The sequence below is a fragment of the Patella vulgata genome, chromosome 9 (assembly GCF_932274485.2).
Source record: "Patella vulgata chromosome 9, xgPatVulg1.2, whole genome shotgun sequence".
Classification (NCBI taxonomy): Eukaryota; Metazoa; Mollusca; class Gastropoda; family Patellidae; genus Patella; species Patella vulgata.
The window spans coordinates 30,816,594-30,838,452 of NC_065887.2; the positions used below are offsets into that span (position 1 = coordinate 30,816,594).

Here is a 21,859-nt window from a genome sequence, read left to right on the forward strand (position 1 = left end):
ACCCTGTCAAACAATGTTGCCAAGAACGTTCAACATGTGCGGAACTTGTCCTCACTTCTTATTTTGGAAACAGTAAACAAAGACACACAGGATTTGACATTAATTTGTGGAAAAGAAATTTAGTTTCTCCCAACACAATAATTTGGTCATGGGACATTCTGGTTGAAAGTTAAATTCTTAACCGCTCAACAACTATTGCAAAACAAGATGGATTTCCAACAATAATCATATATATCACTAATATAATCACATATAAACAAAGTATTGAACAATTAAAACAGAAAAAAATAACATTTTGATTGTTATAATACTTTTGCTTGGTATCCTGTTTCTTTCTATTTCATGTTAAAAAAGCTACCATAACCTTAAAACTGTGAGAAAAAAAATGACAGACCTAAATAATTTATGATAAGTACTCAATAGGCCTTATAAAGATAAGTAAAAGAATAAATAAATAAATAACACATACAACCTCAAATCAAAGGTTTATATTAAAAAAAGGCAAACAAAAAAAACCCAGTTGGATTGATGAATTTCAAACAAAGAATTATCTAAAGACAATGAAAAGAGGACAAGAAAGCGAAATTCTCAACCATTTTAAAATATATACTATATAAAAGTTGGGAACCAAATAAGAAACCGATGCAGATTGACCCGAGCCTCATATGCAAAAGAACCGAACCAAATCGAGTAACGAGTTGAATATGTTAATCTATACATGTAGTACATGCAATTTTATCACATATCAATAAGATTCCAAACTACAAGTAACTAAAAGCAAAGCTTTTCACTGGTGGCTAAAAACTAATAATCATGGTCCCTGGTACAAGTACACTTTCAATATAATAAAATAAAAATATATAGGATTTTAAAACCACAATAAAAAATATAATAAAACTAGTATAATTATCTAATTGATTAGAAATATAGTGAAATATTTCTATTCACATAGTTCACAGTTCTATATTCATACAATCTTATTAAAATACAGTTTTGTATAAATATATTTAAGATGAACTGATATCTTGTATGATATATTATTTGAGTATAAATATAGTGCTATATATATATATATATCATATAACAATATGTCGATGGGGAGTCAAAAGGTCGTATCTGACCTATTTGACGAAATTCACGTTTTTGCTTCTTCAGAATGCGCATGTTTTCACCCAGTAGTTATATTTATAAGCCAATTAAAATTTTTTGTATAATATTGTTTCAAAATATTGTCTGTGAGATGTTACTAAAAACAATAATAATAATAAAAAAAAATATTCGGGAGCGAAATTATTGTATGTCATTGAAAAAAAATCAACTTTGTGACTAAAGCATTCTTAGCATTCTACAGAAATATTTGAGGGAATCTTTAATAATAGTACAACATGTTGATGTGACGTTTTTGTACGATATTATGACAGTTTCACAAAACTCAAATACAACCTTTTGACTCCCCACTAATGAATATATACTGCACATCTCAACCAGTTCCATCAAATATTGGATTATAAAGTAGTATATCATGTATCTTTGTAAAGATGTCATGCCTGAAGTACCTTTCAAAGACATTGTCAATAACAGTTTGTCAAGTACAACTAAGATAATTATTCCCATGTTCAAGAGGTCAGGAATACAACAAAAGCAGAACGTTTTTAGGGATCTAAGATTATTTTACATATTTATTAAGAATGCGTGGAAATGGTTGAGGTTGCATCTGGTTAACAATAAATATTGTATAAAATAATATATAATGTGGAGAGGAAGTTTGTGGTATTTTATGCTTCTTATTCACTATTTATCACATTAATAATATATGTTAGTGTTGAGTTAGATAAAGTAATTATACATATAACGTTCCCTAAAATATAATTATGTACATCATTACAGCAATTCTTACAAATTTTTTGGATCTATGATTTATGTGAAGAGGAAGAGAAATGGGGTTTAATGTCAAGGCTACACAAACTAGTCATTTCTGGACTAACATTTGGTATAATTTTATTTCAATAACTTGTATGCGTGTAAGGGTCTTTAGCAGTGGGACAAAAATTGTAAGAAAACACAATAAGTTGGGCAGGTGACTATATATATACTCCTTGTCACATACAAACCTCCAGACTTTACTCAATGACAGCCCTTATGACCTAAAGTTCACACTATTGGACTAACCCAACTCCCTTTATTTTGAGAGAAAAATAAGTCAATTTGATTCAATCTTATGTGCAAGCATATAAATTTTGACATTAAACCCCATTTTATTTCACAAATTAAAGAGATCGTTTCTTTTGAGATGAAATCTTATATAAAAGCCACAATATTCCCTACTAAAAGGCAATGTACTGGTACCAAAAAATAATCTGGTCCAAAAAGTACTAAAATCGATGAATCTTAGCATAATGATGACTATATAAAAGTTTATATCACTTTCTATTGATGTAAGATTTCCATCTTTATTGTCCTAGAGTCAACGACTTTACATTTCAGTTAGTAAGATGATCTTACATAAGTTTTTCAACTCTTATTTTTGTAATGTTTAAATAAGGAAGATGACTATTAGCCATCTGGCACATTCCTAAGTCACTTTGTTCACAGCCATTGTAGAAACATAATTTTGATTTTTTAGAGCTACAACCAATTATGACAAGAAGTTTGCTTTAAGATACGAAAAAGCACATCAAATAGCACTAGATACAACATTCATGAGGAAAAAAAAAAATCTCTTTCCTTTTGGACTTGGAGTGAAATTTCAGTTGGTTTCTGCCTCTGCACAATGTCAATATTGATTTTGACATTAAGCCGCTAAAATTTCACTTCAACATATGAATCTTGAATTTCTGTCTTTGAAAAATACCTTTGTCTTTGGTTGTTGAATATATTTGGCCTGCTATAATAAGCACATCTTAGTGCAATTTCAGAGCTTAATGCAAAAATATATTATTGCTTGAATTACATCTTGGTCAGAATATAGGAATGAATTTTCTCTTTTGCGTTTGTGGAAGGAATGGATGATACAACCAAAATCTGCTTGTTGTTTTGATTTGGTTGTTTAGTCCCAGTGTCCAGAAAATCTACCTGGTTTGAGAACGGATCTGAAATCTACTTGTTGTACATTTTGTTCGATTGGTTTACGTAACGTCCCTTCATCTTCATTATAATCAAACTTAGTTTTACGCAATTTAGAACGTAAATTTACTAAAACTTGATCTCCAACCTCATTCAGTCCATTAACAGGAACAACTCCATTAGATGGTGGAGACGTACTGAAAGTAGAACAAAATGTACATTTCAATGTCCAAACTTTTATGCCATTTATGTAGCCTTTATTGGAGCCAAAGTGGTTCAGTGAGTAGTACATTGGCCAGCTAACCTGCATGACGTATGCCCGTCTTTATTAGCCCAGTAGGAGCAAAACAGTAGGATGTTAAACCCCATTTCATTTCATTTCATTTGTAGCCATTAAGATGTAACAGGGCCCTCAAAGCAGTATTTGTATCTGGTTTACACTATTCACAGATCTTAAACTTGGTTTTATATAAATGTTTGATCTTGATGTAGGCCGAGAAAACTGCATGGCATCAGCCCACGTTCATTAGCCCGAGTGAAGCAGAAAAGTGGGATGTTAAACCCCATTTCATTTTATTACAATAAATTGATTGGGTAAGTTGAGGTGATAGTTGCAGTCCATTATAACTTACCTCGTTGATTTCATATGGCCAGTATTTTTGTCACAATTAGATACAGGTTGTTTATTTTTTATATCTACTTTCATTTTATTTTTCTCTTCTTTTGCTTTCTTATTGCCATTTCGTTCTATTATTTCTATATTACTTATACTGTTTATATCTGGTGGTGGGGGAGGGAGACCATGGGCGAGATTATAGCCTCGTGGAGACAAGATTGAGGAAGGGAGTGGTGGTGGAGGGGGAGGAGGGGACTTTAATGCGTCATCATCTTCAAAAGCCTCGTCATCATCATCATCATCATCATATTCAGCTTCTGGGGGGATGTAACCACTTGGTGGAAGGTGTGTCTGCCACAGCGCAACAATCGAGCCAGCCACGTCTTGTTCTAGACGGCGTGCTAGTTCATGTTTATCACCTTCCTCATAGAATCCCCTTTTATCTGTTTGGTAATCATCTTCTACTATATTAACAGAACCACGAGAAACAGATGTGGAAGAAACTGTGCTCTCATTGGATGTACCAGGAAGATTTAGGTGTGAACTTGCTTCTGAGTTAAATGTTTGGTCAGACATGGAATCTCTAGAAAATAAAAAAGTTTTGTGATTTAGTGTCACTATTATCAAAACCAAACACTTTTACTTCAACCATTTAGGAAACACTGAATAAATTTCATGGTTTTTAATTGTGGATCATTTTGAGACTAGTACTCAGATCCTTCTCAAACGCTAATGTAAATAGAAATTGCTGAAAATCAAAGGTTTCTTGAAGATAAACATTGTGTATAAATTCCAAGTCAATATAATTTATAACCAGAAAATTTTGTGATCAAAGGCAATAATTCTAAACCTAATCATAGGAATGTGTTAAAAATCAATCAATTTTCATCTAATGTAATGTTTTGTTATATTTTCCAATAATAACTTTCAGAGAGTAAATTATTGGAAAACTATAACAAAACATTAACAGGCCTCTTCGCCTCATCAATATAAACATGATAACTTTAGGAGCATTTTTCAGTACATTCATGTTACTTTATATGGAGGGGATTTAAGGTCAGACAAGGTATTCTGTGTAAACTTAAACTGATGCTTAGTTAAAACACTATAAACATTACAATGTACACATAATTTGATGTGCAGCCTTTACCGTTATATTTCCAAAAATTCCTAACCAGTGTGTGAAATAGCTTTATTTAATGTCTGCTTCCACCGAGAAGACAAGCCTCCTAACCAGTAAATAATACCATTTTATTAGGGTAAATATAAATAAATCAACCACTGATTTTTCTTGGGAGTGAAATTAATTTGGTGCAAGTAGTTTTACTTTGAAGAAATGAAATCTCAATAGACATGCAGAATTCATTCAATCCATATGTTCCATCCAAAACACTGAATTATATCTTAAAACGTGTTCTTTACGATTCTCATCGTCAGTCTTCAATAATGACAATCATTGTTTTAATTTTGTCTTCAAGAATAGCAATTAATTTCCAAAATTTTGTAACCAATCAATACCAAATTTATTAATATCAAATGCTGGTAGGAGAGTATAGACTAATATTTCATCCCAATGTTTTTTCTTCTGATTTTTCAGGGCAATTCTATACTACTATAGCCAAACAAGCCATATCATAATATTTAAGCTCAGATGAAGTTAGTATCTACAAGCATATCTATTATATTACATATATATAAATGACAAATTTTTTGACTCGCCAAATAATCCTAGCAAGTTTGAGAAAAATCTAAATACATCAGATCTGAACGGACTGACAGCCATGGGTGACATTGTGGACGTAAAATTACGTGATCAACACCAAAAACCATGCATAACATGTTAAATTAACATTCTGTAATTAAGAACTGAATATACTACATGTATCTCATTGACGTTTTTTAAACCAAGTTTTTGACATTCAAGTTCACATATTTAATGTTAAGTTGCCTCATTGAAAAATAATCACATGAATTTTTATGACAATGGTATCACAGATGGTTTTTAGAGATTTTAACAGAAATTTTACATGTGTATTGTTTCTTAGCTTAGTCAAAGAAACTATTGGTATGTACCAAGTTTCACCTTTCTCACGCAATTAGAATCAAAGTTATTGAGCTCGAAATGCTCCACCAATCAAATTGCTTATCTCTGCTAAGCGGTAATGGAATATGCTAATCATTAAACAGTGTCAAGGCTTCTAGCTACTCTACCTCAAGTTTGAACATTCTACCTCAATTAGAAGGAGAGTTACTGTGTTCCAAAGTCTAGACCAATCAAATTAAAGTCTCTACTTGGTGTAAACAGCAACTGCTATGTCTCATTCAATTAGAATCCAAGTTATTAATCTCCAAAATCTCGACCAATTGCTCTGCTTATCCTAAGCAAAACATGTTCATTATTGAACTTAGTCAAGGTAAATGATTTAATGAAACTATCCACGAAATTTCATCATTTAAAAAGTTTTTGTGTCCCAGAGCATCTATCAATGGAATTGTGTACATCGAACTCAGTCGAGGCATTCACCTAATGAACACTTACACTAAGTTTGAACATTCTAGCTCAATTAGAAGCAAAGTTATTTTTTCTCGAAACAAGTGATGGACGGACAGACGGACAGACAGATAGCCCAGGAGACCCATTTTAATAGTACCCTGCTTTCTTCAAAAGGTGTGGGACAAAGTGTAATCCTTGTATGGGGATGAGAAAACAACTGGTTCATACACAAATCACATAAGGTATTGGAAACAATTTTAAATGTTCATCACAATAGAACCACTGATAAAACAAAGAAAACCAGTAATTTTGCAGCATGCATGCTAAAACTCAAATTATATTTTTTCAAATTTTTACCTCAATTTATATCTTTATAAAACTGTAATAATATAAAACATAGCAATAACATCAGACTCACAATACAATAACAACACAGCTAAACATAAAACATCTAATACAAACAGGGTGATTTTGGTCTTAGAAAAAAAACCCATTTTGTTTCCAATCATGGTTCCTATATATGTCTAACATCAAAATATATACAGACATTCTTCTAATGTACGTTAATGTCTACTAATGTACTTTAAATAAAGCTACTAATGTACATTAAAGTCTACTAATGTACTTTAAATAAAGCAACTAATGTACTTTAAAGTAAGAAATTGATGGGTTAAATATGATTTATACCCAGTTTTTTACGCCACAGGGATGTGAAACATACTCAAAATGGAAAATGTTATTGAAACATGGCTGATCGTGATAATCAATGCTTATCCAAAAGATATATAATGAATAAGTGGTTTAACACTTGGTATAAAATATGATATTTATTGTCATAGAAAAGACCTCTGATTTTCTGCTCTAACACTTGGATTGATTCCTATCAACTATGATCAGGACAGTTTGTTTATTGTTTATAGCAATAATCTATTGTAATAATGTAATGATTCACCTTCTTGTATTAATTACACTTAGCTCACATCAATTTCTTTTTTATATAATATATATATATACCACAACACATATTAGTCATAGTCATCTTTGTCAAATTTAATTGTTTTTACAGAAAACATCTGTTCACAAAAGGGGGAGAAATGGGGTTTAACATCAACTTTACACAAACTGTCATTTCGGGACTAACATATGGTTCAATTTAATTTGCGCGGGAGGAAACCGGAGAACCCTGGAGAAAACCAATGAGGTTGGACAGGCGACTCTACTCCTTGTCACGTACAAGCAGGGAATCAAACCAAGCCACTTGACTCTATGGCACACTTTATGATGCAACACGCATATGTTAAACATTCGGCCATTCACCCCCTACTCACAAAGAAAATTTAATAGATGATAACTATTATGCATCAATTTTTTAATCTGGACAATAGCATCCGTGTTTAGGGTTATTTTCCTTTTTTTGAGTGTACTCAAAATCTTAAAACTTTGAGAAGTATTAAATATTTATACAAACATCTCTCAAGTTCTTTGATATTTGTATTAGCATGACTGCAATATTTTCTTTTCATAATGTAAAAAAAACAAACTTGACAAAGATGGCTGGATACTTAAAATTTCATACCTTCATAAAGACATTAATTGACTCAGATGCATAGATAATATGGACATATAGATATATCTACAAGTACATATATCCATAATAAGTAATATGTACTTACATTGGTCTCGATACAGATAAAGCTGACTGTCTAGCATTTTGCAACGGTGCATCCCAAGGCAGATTAGAATAACTTTCACTTTTTGGTAAAGTTAGTGGAGTTAACAAACTCTCTGGACGTGGTTTACTATAACATAAATTATATTTAAAATTAATCTACATCTTACCCAGATTATCTACATTAGAAACAGATTCTACATATAATCTAGATTCTAAATCCATACATTGTTATGTTGAACCATTTGAAATACTAACTTGAATCAATATATATTATAAACAAAGCATTGTCAAGCAACAAATATACACCAACCAGCAGCATTGCAGATTACAAGCTTTTATGATCAGTAATAGATAACTATGCATAAAATGGATGGATAAGCTGAAATTTGGAGAGGGGTCCTGTAAGAGTTCTTATTACTTTTTTGTTCAATCGCTAAATGCCACTCAAGGATTATACACATAAAGATGGTGGCGTGAAATCAATAGAGAACAACGTAAATGTTAAATGGCAATAACTTCAGTTTAACAGAATTGCATGTACTTCTATGGCGACCATGCATAGCAACATGCGTGCATGATTCCAAAATCTGGTATGTGTAAATTATACTATTTATACATGACATATAATAACATGTTAATGATTACAATATAGGTACATGATGTATAATAATGCATCGAATATTATGATATGTGCAACTGATGTATGATAAATTGTGGATGTGTGACAAATGATGTAAGGTAACAGGCGATGTGTGAAAAATGAAAGGACCATAGATGATAACAAAACATGATCAGTGCCCTATGGATTATGATTACAATATGTCTAGATGATACATAATAACGAAGTGTGTGGCGAGGATTATGTATGATATGTTGACAATCCATGATAACACGCAATCCATGATAACACACGATACATGATAACATGATCAAATATTTATTCATAACACATTACAAGGTGTCCATAATCCATGACTACAATGTGTTCACAATTACAACATGTACAAAAGATACATATTACAAATACGTAAATTAGTATACATGATTACATTATGCATGTACCTCACCTTTGTGAATAATGCATTATCATAGATAATCCTTAAAGGAGCTAAATCGCTAATATTTTGGACCTAGAAATTGGCACAAATAGGTCGCAAGACATATAATAATGTAATATGAATTTATATGAACTGTTTTACATTCAATCGTGTCCGTTTTACTGTGAATTGTCATCAGTTATGTTCGGCGAAATACGCCAGAAGTCTCAACCACATGTCCGTTTCTAGTGTCTGGTTATTCCAGTCAACACCGATATTATTATTATTGCGCATGCTCTCCAAATAAGAATATGATATCACCGTTTGACATGACTTGTGGAATATGTCTAGCCTCATTCTTTGAGCACCTTGTTACAAATGACGGTGAAACGCATTATGGTACACGATTCGTGTACCAATGGTAAAATGTTTAGTTTGTCTTAAATATTGGATATCAGAAGCCCATCTTTTCCAGGTAAGATCACAACACCAATGCTGATTTAAATTGCAAAAAAATTTGTGTTTTCAATGTCGAAGATTTTGGATGATATTGAGTTACGGACTTAGCTACTTTAAGATATAGATAAATAGCAGTAATGACTATATGAACCTGCTGTGAGAGTGCTGTGACTATTACATGCCTACATGCTCAAAGTAGATTAAAACTAACTTAGCCATGAATGTTTTAGCAGCTGTTTTAGCCAATAATGTTCTAGATAAAGTTGATGATTCGGCTGTTGACAGGTTCCTAAAATAATTTTTAGGTGATAATCAAAAAGAAATCAAGGCTATGACTTGATGAAGTTTGCATAAATGCATTGATGGTACATTATTGATTAAATTTTTTTTAAAAATAACAAAGTATTCATATATGCATATAGGCCAAATATAAATACCATCAACAATTCAGGATAAGTTTCTCTGTTAATTTATTGTAATGAAAGGCAAATATAAAAATATAAATAAAATAGTGAATGTGTTCTAATTATAAATAAAATAGGATAAGTTCTAATTATTTTGATACTCAATCATTGCATGCCTTTGAAAGTTAGAAGAACAGCAAATCTGATGCTTATATAAATCTGATTATTGAAGATAAGTAATAAAAGTGTTAAATATCTATTGTTAAAAAAATAAGCTATTGTTTTAATTCTGTAGACAAAGATAAAACAAATACTGATTGAATCATATACTTACTGGTCTGAATTATGATCTTTTGATTCCCGGGCTGATTTTAAAGACCTACAAGAAGCATAGATAAAACATAAGATTTAGTGATTGAGCACATTAAATACACAACACAATTTATATGGAAAACAATCACTGGTTTATACACATACATTGTATAGCACAACATTTCGACAAGTATCCCCTTATGTGTATAAACCAGTGATTGTTTTCCATATTAATTGTGTTGTGTTTTTATATCAATGTAATTGAACTTTCCTGCAAACTCACAAAAATCTAAATATTGAAACATCTTTATAATGAATTGAATTTATAAAATCTGTGTTGATGCTTTTTTTTTTTTAAAATTTGCATTATGTACTTTCCATATGTATAACATGCAGGCTAGATTTTCTGTATCAAAAAAGACTCCCTACAGATGTTAGGTATTTAACATTTAGTTTTCAATCTGATTTGTTACAGAAATATTCAATATCTGACATAAATTAGTTAAAACTAGAGCGACATTGTCTACTTTGTGATACAAATTTTGAAAACAAGAAAACTGTTAAAACAATTTTAATTCTCAACACGATTATAATCTTTATTTATTGTCATGTTAAACCTTTTTATATGTGAATATTTCTGGTTCCTTGAAACAATTAGAGAAAGTGATATATTACATACTAGTTACCCTGAACAGTCTGGAACTACAGCTCTCTAGATTTCCTTAAACCGCCATTCATGTAAAAAGTTCTCCTTATTGTAGAACCCTACACTAGTTCTTGGAGGTGTCACACTAAGGAGCACAAGTTTTGGCCAGTTTCAGATGGTGCAACTGCACAAGGGTTTTCACACGTCACTCCAGAATACACATTAGCATGCCACCAAGGGGATTCTAACTAAATCTTCATAATTTAGTCTAAATTTTGATTACAATGAGACATACCTTGCTCTGTTGGCCATTTCAATAACTTGTTGATAATAGCTCTCATGATCATCTGACATTAATTTAGTTACATTACTTTTAACTAATTTCTTACATAATGATAATAAATTCCTTTTATAGCAGCATGAAAATAAAACATATACTAACTACAACATCTAATTACAACAACTAAAACACAAAGGTCCAAACTTATTTAAACTAAAGCTGGGTAGACACTGTGGAATGGAATGGGTTTAGCATCTTATTAACAGTTTACTTTGAGACTAACATATGGTAATTTTTATTTCTATGATTTTTGAACAAACAACCTGAGACATTCTCCCCATTTTTAAGACCAGATTTTAAATTCTTAAGCCAGAACTTTAAACTGCTGACAAAGTTAGATTGTTCACACTATACACAAGTTATCCGTCCATGAAATAAAGTTGACTACTAGAAGCTCGCATAGGTCTGTGGTCAAAGTATGTTCTAAACCACCGACACTGGCTGATGTCATTCCCATAAACTAAATGTTGACAATTTTTAATGTAGACACTTACAACCAATTACAGTAATCTTATAAAGAAATGTAAAGTGTGAACCCAACTTCAAATTACAAGAAGGGTAGATAAAATAGTTAAGATTGAAATAAGTTTAAACAGAATTAGAAGTATGTCTGATTCTTTAAACAGTATTCAATGCAGGGGTTTTCCTACAAAATTTGGCAGGCAACAGTCTTTAGCAGGGGAAGGAAACTAGAAAATCCATTAGGTTAGGCAGGAAATCATATTCCTTGTCGTAACCACAACACTTGGTTCAATGACAGAGATCACTAGCAATGGACAGACACATTTTACAGTAAATACATATTCAATGCCAACTAGACGTGTGAACTAGGCACTAACAAATAAACAAAATACTTGAGAGTTCTACATCTCTCCCAATTAGTCAAAAGGGTAGTAAAAGACAGAAAACTTACAGAGAAATTGTACAAACCTTTCAGTGTTTTCATTAACAATACTATCATAATATATTCTATTTTCTTCTTTCATTATTTCTTTACAATCTTTACTGAAATATAAATATATTATATAGAATAATAAGGATAAATTTTCAGGCCACAAAATTCCAAGCATAAATGCTGAGATAATTCTGAACATTATGATCAGGATATTCTTCCATATGCATCAATGAACAATTACCCCAAGTTTTGGAAATTCCACTTAGAATGACTGGCATTCATAAGCTAAAAATTTAAAATTTGATAGGGTAATTTTTATACTCTAATTAATAACTCCAATGAGAACTCTGCCATGTATCTTTAAACATGCTTTAAAATAATTTTAAACATAAACAAGGTGGGGGGGGGGGTTTACACTACATTTTGTGTGTTAGGGGTCATCCTTATGTTACAATGAACTTTGAAGACTAGTGGAATATTTCAAGAACCTGTGGATAGGCACACAGACTGTTAGTTCGATAAGAGTTGTCTCCCTTCAAGCTATATTCATACTATGCCTAGCAATATCTTTGTTGTATTACAAAAAGTTGTGACTAATAACTTTGGGCACAATTTCAACTAAACTATGGGTATGATAAGAAATCTTACTTATATTGTTTAAGGGGCAGACTCTCTGAAGCTGGTAAAGTATAACCATCAGTTAAATCAGAACTGGTGGAGGGTTGAACAGTATATGACTGATCAGGAGAATCTATTGAATCAGGGGAACTTGTGATATTCTGTTGGTCTGTCAGAGTTTTATCTTCATGGTAATAACCAGACACCTGCAACATATCAAATAATACAATTAGATGTAATGAGCTTACCATACAAAACTAGGACATATAATATGTAAGTAAGGCACCATAAAATACAATCATATTGAAACAAGCAAGGCATGCAATGGAAAATCTTCATTTATAAATTATATTAGTTTTGTTTCACATTTATCAATAATCTAGCTTCGGGGTTGAGGTCACAAAAATAAACAGTCCTTAATTAACATCTGACTCTTTCACTAGCCTCTTTAAGAGCCAATCTTGATAGGATTCAGGCAGTGCGTGATATATCACCCCTTCAGATTTGACAAATATATGTATTGGTTGTAGCATATCATGTTTCAACCCTCAAGGCCCCAATATTTTAATATATGATAGGTCAGAACCAATATCCAAGTTTTTCACAGATTTTTTTTTTTTTTTTTTGAATCAAGGGAACAATGACTGTCCATAAATGTGATATTAATAGATGGTACTGTCTATTAATAGACACAACTGCTAACATGAAAGTTGTTGCAAAAAAGATCTGGGCTACATAATGTAGAAAGATCATTAATTAAGCTTTTACTTCCATGTTTTAAGGTCTGTCTGTGTGAATTCTCAGAAATTATGAACATTTTATTAGTTTTAAATTACAGAAAATTGGCATCTTACAAAGCTTTATCCCTAGATAATTCCCCAGTCGTCATCTTACAAAATAGCCATAAAACCAGTTAAGGAAATGATCAGACGCTTCGGACGGAAACTATGTGCGGTTTTCTGGGGGCAACAGTATTGTATGTATCGGTACTACATACTTTATTATAATACTCCAGTTCTTTTTCTGGTAGCACATGTTTTTCTTCTGACATTCTTTTCATTTGTTCGAGTCTTGCCTCTCCTACATGTTCTTTAGTTACAATATCAAAGATATTTTTATGTGTCGGTGATGGTGTAGTAGGAGTACCAATCATCTTTAATTTACTGTTATTTTGCTTCTGTAGGTTTAACGTATCTTTACTTAGCTGTTCAACCTGTACCAAGAAAAAAAAAGTGACATAAAACTTTCTGTGATAAATTTCAACTTTTGTTATAAATGTTGGACATAGCCAAAATATCAATATCTATTGGAATTTGGATGCCCCGATGTCCGCATAAGAACATGAGTTTGCTCTTTATGAAAGTTAATCTTATACTTGGTGAGTAAACAGATGCAAATAACTATATATCAACTTGCTTATTCTAAAATAAAGGGATTTTCTGTTTTAAAAATGCCATAACAATCACTTTCTTCTTTATGTAGCAATACCACAATGGGAGTTAAGACACATTTGATCAATATTCTCAAAAAATCAAATTTCAATATGGCCAATTTTAAATGTAATAACAGAATATACATCCTTCAAATTCCACTGAAAATCTTAAAAAATTAATTTGTCATAAATACATTATTTAAAAAATTTATCACTGCAAGTACTGCCAATTTCTTTAATAATACCAGTGTAAAAAAAAGGTCTTTATACCTGTTGTCCGAAGTTAATGAGTTGACTCTCTCTCTGTATTTTATGATCTAACAACTGTTGATAAACTGTTTTACAGCGCCACATTCTAAAATAGGTTTGTATCATCTTAGCTGCTCTTTCCTCACAATTACGCTTTTCGTTACGTAATAGACGAGCGGTTGTACGAGCTTTGTGTATTCTGAAAGCTGTAAGAGATATATAGTTTTATAATATAACCCACTAAAGCATAAAAAAGTATGGATACAAGAATTCTGATAGGAATTTCGAACAGCAAGTGTGACATACATAAAACTATTTTACCCGAGAACCACAAAGTTGATTGGTGTACAAATTCAGAGGAGAGAATCACTACATAGTTAATGCAACATGAAAGAAAATACCAATTTTATATAGAATTACTGAAATTTCTCTCTCTTTCTCTCACTATTAGCTGGGATTCCCCTGTTTTTCACTATAGTGCTTACACAAATATTCAAATTTGAATAGTTTTTTTTAAGACTATTCAAACAGAATTGCTGATATTCTTTATTTCATGTCATGTGATTAAACTCATGACTTGAATAGATCACATAGGCCTTTATATCGACAGTGAGTGGGTGAGACCCAACACTTTAACACTTACACAATTAGTAACAGACTATCAGGAAATAGGAAACTAATTTTTTCTAACCTCTTTGTATTTTTTTGGCACTTTCATCTTCTTTTGATATTTGTTGTTTAGCTTTACGTCTCACCATGTGACCTCTGAATACAGATTGGATAGCTGTTGATGCCTGTCGTCGCTTTTCTATTTGAGGTTTAATTTCTTTCCTTGCTAAATATCCACGAATAGCTAAAATAGAAGCAATTATTACCTTACTATTTGAGAATGATTAACAATAGTAACTGTACAAGATCTCTACATTACTCTATGGAATAACTGTGTCATCGACAATGATCAACCAAAATAAAAGAATATCCAGGGTTTGGGTTTCAGACATTTTTACTACTAAAGGGGAAGACCAACGATTTTCAACACGGTTTCCATAAATCTTAAGTATGAGTGAATGTACGCGTCGGATTTGTGTATTAAACATTAAAAAAATCATAATTCAATATTTTTAATATCCAAATAAATAGTCCCTTTGGTCGGATTCTCATCCAAACAACGCCGGCGTGAACAAAATACAGCAGTAAACTTATGCCAAATCTGTATGCTTACTATAGAGTCCAGTGAGCGTGTTGAACCAACTACGTCACTTCCGGTTTTAATAGAAATTAATTATTCGCTTACAAAAACTTTTTTGCTTGTGTTACAGAGAGGATCATTTATCAATATATATTTACGATTCATAGAAACCTTGTTAAAAATCGTTGGTTCCTCCCCTTTAATATTTAGGCAACACCTGAATTCAAAGTATGAAAAATGAAATAAAATGGTGGTTTAACATCCAAATTTATTGTTCCAATTAGGCTATTGAGGACAGGTCCAACAGGACCTTGTATTTCTGGCCCATCCAAATGACTAGACACTGTCCCTTGCCAAATCCTCTGTCCAGCACCACTGACATCAAACTTTTCATTAATGAACATGGTCGAAAATTCCACATAAACCATAGGATAAAAAACGGAACATCCCAGATGGCGATTCAGGACCTAACCCACTGAGTAACTGCACCTCCTCTTAGAGTATGTCTATCGCAACAGTTTTATACCACATAATCCTTTTTATTGATGATCATGGTCGAAAATTCCACATAATATACTAGGTGTTACTAATATAAGTTAACAACAACAAAGTCTACTATATGACTTTGAGTTTATAGTTCTAAAGTATGTCATATACTTATAGTTTTACATGTATCTCTTTAACGTTTTACCAATGATTGGCTACAAACTGACTGGTTGATTAGTATATTAATAAAGTTACAAATTTCAAACTTTACTTTTCTGAACACTAATAGCAGCCATCTTCCTTCTGTTTGATTCAGCACAAAATATTTTTCTAGCTTGGAAACCACGGAAACCTAAAAAATCAAACAAGTCACATGCAGAAATAAAGTTACAGATTTTGTTTCTTATAAAACCATTTACTTGATTTCAAAAGATCTCTGATTACTGTCTGTCATTGTAAAGTTGATATCATTCACTTAAAAACAAATGACTTTTACAAATGGAAATATCTACCATAAACAGATGTGTGTGAAATAGCTTTCTTTAACGTCCGCTTCCACCCATCTAAGCCATTATTTTATATGTGTAATGTTTACTAATCAGTTAAGATGATTAGCAATCAGTCGGTAGTCATTAAGTAGGTGTGATGACACTAAGGTGTTAAGACTGTGACTAATAGAAATGATTTTACCCACTATTAATTGGATTTGTATATTCCAAATATTAGTGTTAGTTATGCTTTAACAATGGTAGTCGCAACTTTTACAGCTAGTTACACACCTGTTAATTAATGACTACCGGTACAGTATAACAGTGAAAATACATTAAAACAGTATCAGTTTCATAGGGTGTGTAATTTACTGCTTTACTGAGGTTATGGTTGGTGTCTTGGGGAGATTGGGCAAGTCAGTTAACAAGCTCTGTATGAGTGTGTGGTAATGTTCTCCATAAATCTCAAGAAGTAAACTTGCACCAAAGATAGAAATATATGAAATATTACTCACGTGTCTGAATTTCTAGAGCTGCCTTTTCTCGCTTCCATCTTAGTTTGTAGAATCTAGATCTAGCTATGAACATACGAATACAGGCTTGTACCATTACTATCTTCTTATTCTGATTTTCAAACAGACGGGCCAACTGTTCCGCATGATAATATTTCAAAAATACCTATAAAAAAAGGTGTACAAGTTATTCATTTTGTGGGAGAGTTTTGAAATAGGCCTAGGCATTTACTAGAAATGTTACCAAAACAGAAATAATCTCTACTTGTACATGCAGTGGAAATCATGTTTTAAAAATGAGGGGATTAAATTTAGTCTTGTGTAAGGTACACCTCACAAGGAATGTAACATGAAAACACACATAAGCATAGTGGAAAGTGAAATACAAACCAAGCATAATTTTGTGGAATTTGTGGAATGAACATACAAATTTTATTGTTCTGTCAACTTACCTTGGTCCGACCAAGTGCCCAGTTCTTTAATCCTAATCGCTCAAGTAATATTTGACAACTTTCTTTGGTAAAGGTTGGGCGTTCTTTCCAGCTAAATCCTAACATATGATACCTAAATGTAAACAAGCCAACAGTGAGGCTGATGTCCCCCGCCGAAATCCCCAAATAAATAGATGACACATATTAATTAATCGCACATCTATTTTTTTCCAAAGTATCAAGCAATCAAACTGATTATCAACTATAAACTAAGTTTCATCACTCTCTATCAGATAGAATCAAAGTTATCTTGTCCCAAAGCAGGAAATTGCTTATCTCTGCTTAGCTTTAGCTCAATATGTTAATCATTGAACTCAGTCAAGACGAACATCTACATCAAGTTTAAACATTCTACCTCAATTAGAAGAAGAGTTTGACCAATCAACATGCTTATTGCTCGTTGGCCTAAGCAAAAAATTCTCATCATCGAACTTAGTCAAGGTATTGATGTAATGAACTATACACCAAGTTTCATCACTCTCACTTAATTAGAACTAAAGTTATCGTGTTCCACTTCCAAAGCATCAACCAATCAAATTGCTTATCTCTGCTTACCCTAAGCAGAAAATGATCATCTTCGCACTCCATCAAGGCATTGACCTCATTAACCCCTACACCAAGGTTGAACATTCTAGCTCAATTAGAAGGAGGGTTATTGTGTTCCAAAGTCTTGGCCAATCAAATTGCTTATCGCTCTGCTTACCCTGAGCAGAAAATGCTCATCATCGAACTAAGTCAAGGTATTGATGTAATGAAACTATACACCAAGTTTCATCACTCTCACTTAATTGGAACTAAAGTTATCGTGTCCCAAAGCATCAACCAATCAAATTGCTTATATTTGCTTACCCTAAGCCGAAAATGCTTATCTTCGCACTCCATCAAGGCATTGACCTAATAAACACCTACACCAAGTTTGAACATTCTAGCTCAATTAGAAGGAGGGTTATTGTGTTCCAAAGACTCAGCCAATCAAATTGCTTATCGCTCTGCTTACCCTGAGCAAAAAATGCTCATCATCGAACTTAGTCAAGGTATTGATGTAATGAAACTATACACCAAGTTTCATCACTCTCACTTAATTGAAACTAAAGTTATTGTGTCCCAAACAAAGCATCAACCAATCAAATTGCTTATCTTTGCTTATCCTAAGCAGAAAATGCTTATCTTCACACTCCATCAAGGCATTGACCTAATAAACACCAACACCAAGTTTGAACATTCTAGCTCAATTAGAAGGAGGGTTATTGTGTTCCAAAGTCTCGGCCAATCAAATTGCTTATCGCTCTGCTTACCCTGAGCAGAAAATGCTCATTATCGAACTTAGTCAAGGTATTACTGTAATGAAACTATACACCAAGTTTCATCAATCTCACTTAATTAGAACTAAAGTTATCGTGTCCCAAAGCATCAACCAATCAAATTGCTTATCTCTGCTTACCCTAAGCGGAAAATGCTCATCTTCGAACTCCATCAAGGCATTGACCTAATCAACACATACACCAAGTTTGAACATTCTAGCTCAATTAGGAAGAGAGTTATCGTGCCCCAAAGTATCAACCAATCAAATTGCTTATCTCTGCTTACCCTAAGCGGAAAATGCTCATCTTCGAACTCCATCAAGGCATTGACCTAATAAACACATACACCAAGTTTGAACATTCTAGCTCAATTAAAAGTTATCGTGTCCCAAAGCATCAACCAATCAAATTGCTTATCTCTGCTTACCCTAAGCGGAAAATGCTCATCTTCGAACTCCATCAAGGCATTGACCTAATCAACACATACACCAAGTTTGAACATTCTAGCCCAATTAGGAAGAGAGTTATCGTGTCCCAAAGCATCAACCAATCAAATTGCTTATCTCTGCTTACCCTAAGCGGAAAATGCTCATCTTCGAACTCAATCAAGGCATTGACCTAATAAACACATACACCAAGTTTGAACATTCTAGCTCAATTAGGAAGAGAGTTATTGTGTCCCAAAAAGTGTGACGGACAGACGGACGGACGGACAGACAGACAGACAGACAGACAGACAGACAGACAGACAGACAGACAGACGGACGAACCCATTTTAATAGTCCCCTGCTTTCTTCAAAAGGCGGGGGACAATAAAATAAAGAATAACAATAAATTTTGAGAAAATGCAAAACAAATCTTTAAATAATTATACCAGATTTCCAGGTAACAAGCATTCTTGAAAGCACACAGATTCTCACTAATATGGCATTTCTCAGGTGAGGTAAATGTTCTGAATGCTAAATAAATCTTTGACATTTCCCACATTCAAAGTCATTCCATTACATAGATTTGATTTATTAAATCAACCTAAAGACCTTTATGTCACAGTATTATAATATAACTGAAGAATGTTTTTAATACAACCCATACATAAATCATCCATTCGTTCGTTCTTGGTGTTTAACGTCTGCTTCCACATAAGTGATATCGCAGACAAGACATAGGAGAGCCGAAGCTGATTCCTCTTTTTAAGAAATGATTTTGCAATCTTTCCATTTGGCCTTAGGCCATGGATTTGGTTAGTTGGAAGTTCTTCCCTTTATTTAATATAAAACATATCGTTTGGTAGATGATCTTGTCTGCTTCTGGATTGGTAGATGTTATCGTTTGGGGTTAGTGTTTAGGTGCCAGGACTATATAGTCCACACATTCAATGACAAATGCATCACCTAATCAATGTGTGTTAGATTGAGTGATAAATGGATAACATGGTGTGTATTAGAGTCAGTGATAAATGGATCACATGGTGTGTATTAGAATCAGTGATAAATGGATCACATGGTGTGTATAAGAGTCCGTGATAAATGGATCCCATAGTGTGTGTTGAGTCAGTATTAAATGGATCGCATGGTGTGTATTAGAGTCAGTGATAAATGGACCACATGATGTGTATTAGAGTCAGTGATAAATGGATCACATAGTGTGTATTGAGTCAGTGATAAATGGATCACATAGTGTGTATTGAGTCAGTGATAAATGGATCACATAGTGCGTATTAGAGTCAGTGATAAATGGATCACATAGTGTGTATTGAGTCAGTATTAAATGGATCACATGATGTGTATTAGAGTCAATGATAAATGGATAACTTGGTGTGTATTTTAAAGTCAGTGATAAATGTATCACATGGTGCGTATTAGAGTCCGTGATAAATTGATCACATGGTGCGTATTAATTAAGGATTTGTATCACATGGTTTGTATTAGAGACAGATCACACCGTAACAAAATTTAAGTTAAAAGCTGGATGAAGCTTGCAACAATGGTAAATATTCTTATTATATAAAAATTACTGTGTTTTCAGAAACATTGTCTGCGATATCACTTCGGTGGAAGCGGACATTAAATAAAGCTATTTCACACACACAGAAACATTTATTGACCATAGAACCTGCACTTACCTTTTAATAAAATCTGTAAAAGAAACACGGTGGGAGTAGCCTTGACGTCGGATTCTAGTAGTTTCTAAAACACCTGTGTATTTTAACTGTGTCATAACCTTCACTGAATCAAAATGACCAGGATCTTTTTCATCATTGGGTTTTATACACCTACAAATTCAAAGATAAATGCATCAAAATAAATATTTAAAGGACAACATGCCAGAATGCAAATAACATTTCTATTATTGAAATATTATATATCAAATCACATCCATACAGTGCTCTTTAGCTCTTGTGCATGAGACAAGTCTTTTTGTCAGATACAATCAATTTAAGAAGCAAGCTCAGGTCTTGAATAAATGACATGTAATCTACTATGCCGCATCAAACACCATTTGGACACTCAACTCCTTAATCACAAAGCCTTAAGTGGAACAAGCAGATACATTGTATATCGAGTTCTGATTCTATTACTTGCCTGACAAAGTGTGGAGTACCTGTCACCATCTTAGCCAAGAGATCCATAAGTGAATAACGGAAATACGTAGCTACTGTTTGCTGTATTCTGGTCATACTAGCAGACCCAGATGCCTGCTGCAAATAAAATAATGTATTAAAATGATTTTGTTTTAAAATAAGATGTTAATGATAAGTGAGCTGTGTACACTGTAGGAAATGACACATTTGATGAAGATTTTGATTTGTGACCGGAGGATGTCTTGTGTCTGCACACAGCTTTATCTGCCATTATGGGATACCAGTAGGATAGTGAAAAGATAAAATTAATATAGTATGTAAAAAGTCTGTAGCAAATATGGCACTGTTGCAGAGAAATGGGCTCTCAGAACAGGTAATAACATTACAGGTCCAAAGACTGTGGAAATAAAATGCGAGTATAGTGACTCACTGGAGTTTATATTGACAGTAAATTAAATTATGGTACTGCCAAAGCAAATTTCTTATATTCTAAAAGCATCATGCAGTTGCATGCTAAGCACAAGATTATACATCTTTACATTTCAATGTCCATACAACTTCACAATGCATTATA

At 32.7% G+C, this 21,859-nt stretch overlaps 1 protein-coding gene across 1 annotated transcript in view; it reads right to left on the minus strand.

Moving 5' to 3' along the window:
* Positions 1-4,178: 4,178 nt before the first annotated feature.
* The window catches only part of LOC126832646 (myosin-IIIb), a 59,941-nt gene continuing 42,260 nt past the window's right edge, over positions 4,179-21,859 (minus strand). Inside the window, exons 25-39 of the mRNA XM_056103204.1 lie at positions 21,287-21,402; positions 20,827-20,976; positions 17,365-17,476; positions 16,916-17,078; positions 16,184-16,264; positions 14,929-15,090; positions 14,259-14,443; positions 13,554-13,769; positions 12,587-12,762; positions 11,974-12,048; positions 10,080-10,124; positions 9,553-9,630; positions 7,847-7,972; positions 6,531-6,552; positions 4,179-4,262 (exon numbers count right to left, since the gene is read on the minus strand). Coding sequence (XP_055959179.1) covers positions 6,537-6,552; positions 7,847-7,972; positions 9,553-9,630; positions 10,080-10,124; positions 11,974-12,048; positions 12,587-12,762; positions 13,554-13,769; positions 14,259-14,443; positions 14,929-15,090; positions 16,184-16,264; positions 16,916-17,078; positions 17,365-17,476; positions 20,827-20,976; positions 21,287-21,402 — 1,701 coding nt within the window. The 3' untranslated portion in view covers positions 4,179-4,262; positions 6,531-6,536. The remainder of the gene's footprint in view (positions 4,263-6,530; positions 6,553-7,846; positions 7,973-9,552; positions 9,631-10,079; positions 10,125-11,973; positions 12,049-12,586; positions 12,763-13,553; positions 13,770-14,258; positions 14,444-14,928; positions 15,091-16,183; positions 16,265-16,915; positions 17,079-17,364; positions 17,477-20,826; positions 20,977-21,286; positions 21,403-21,859) is intronic.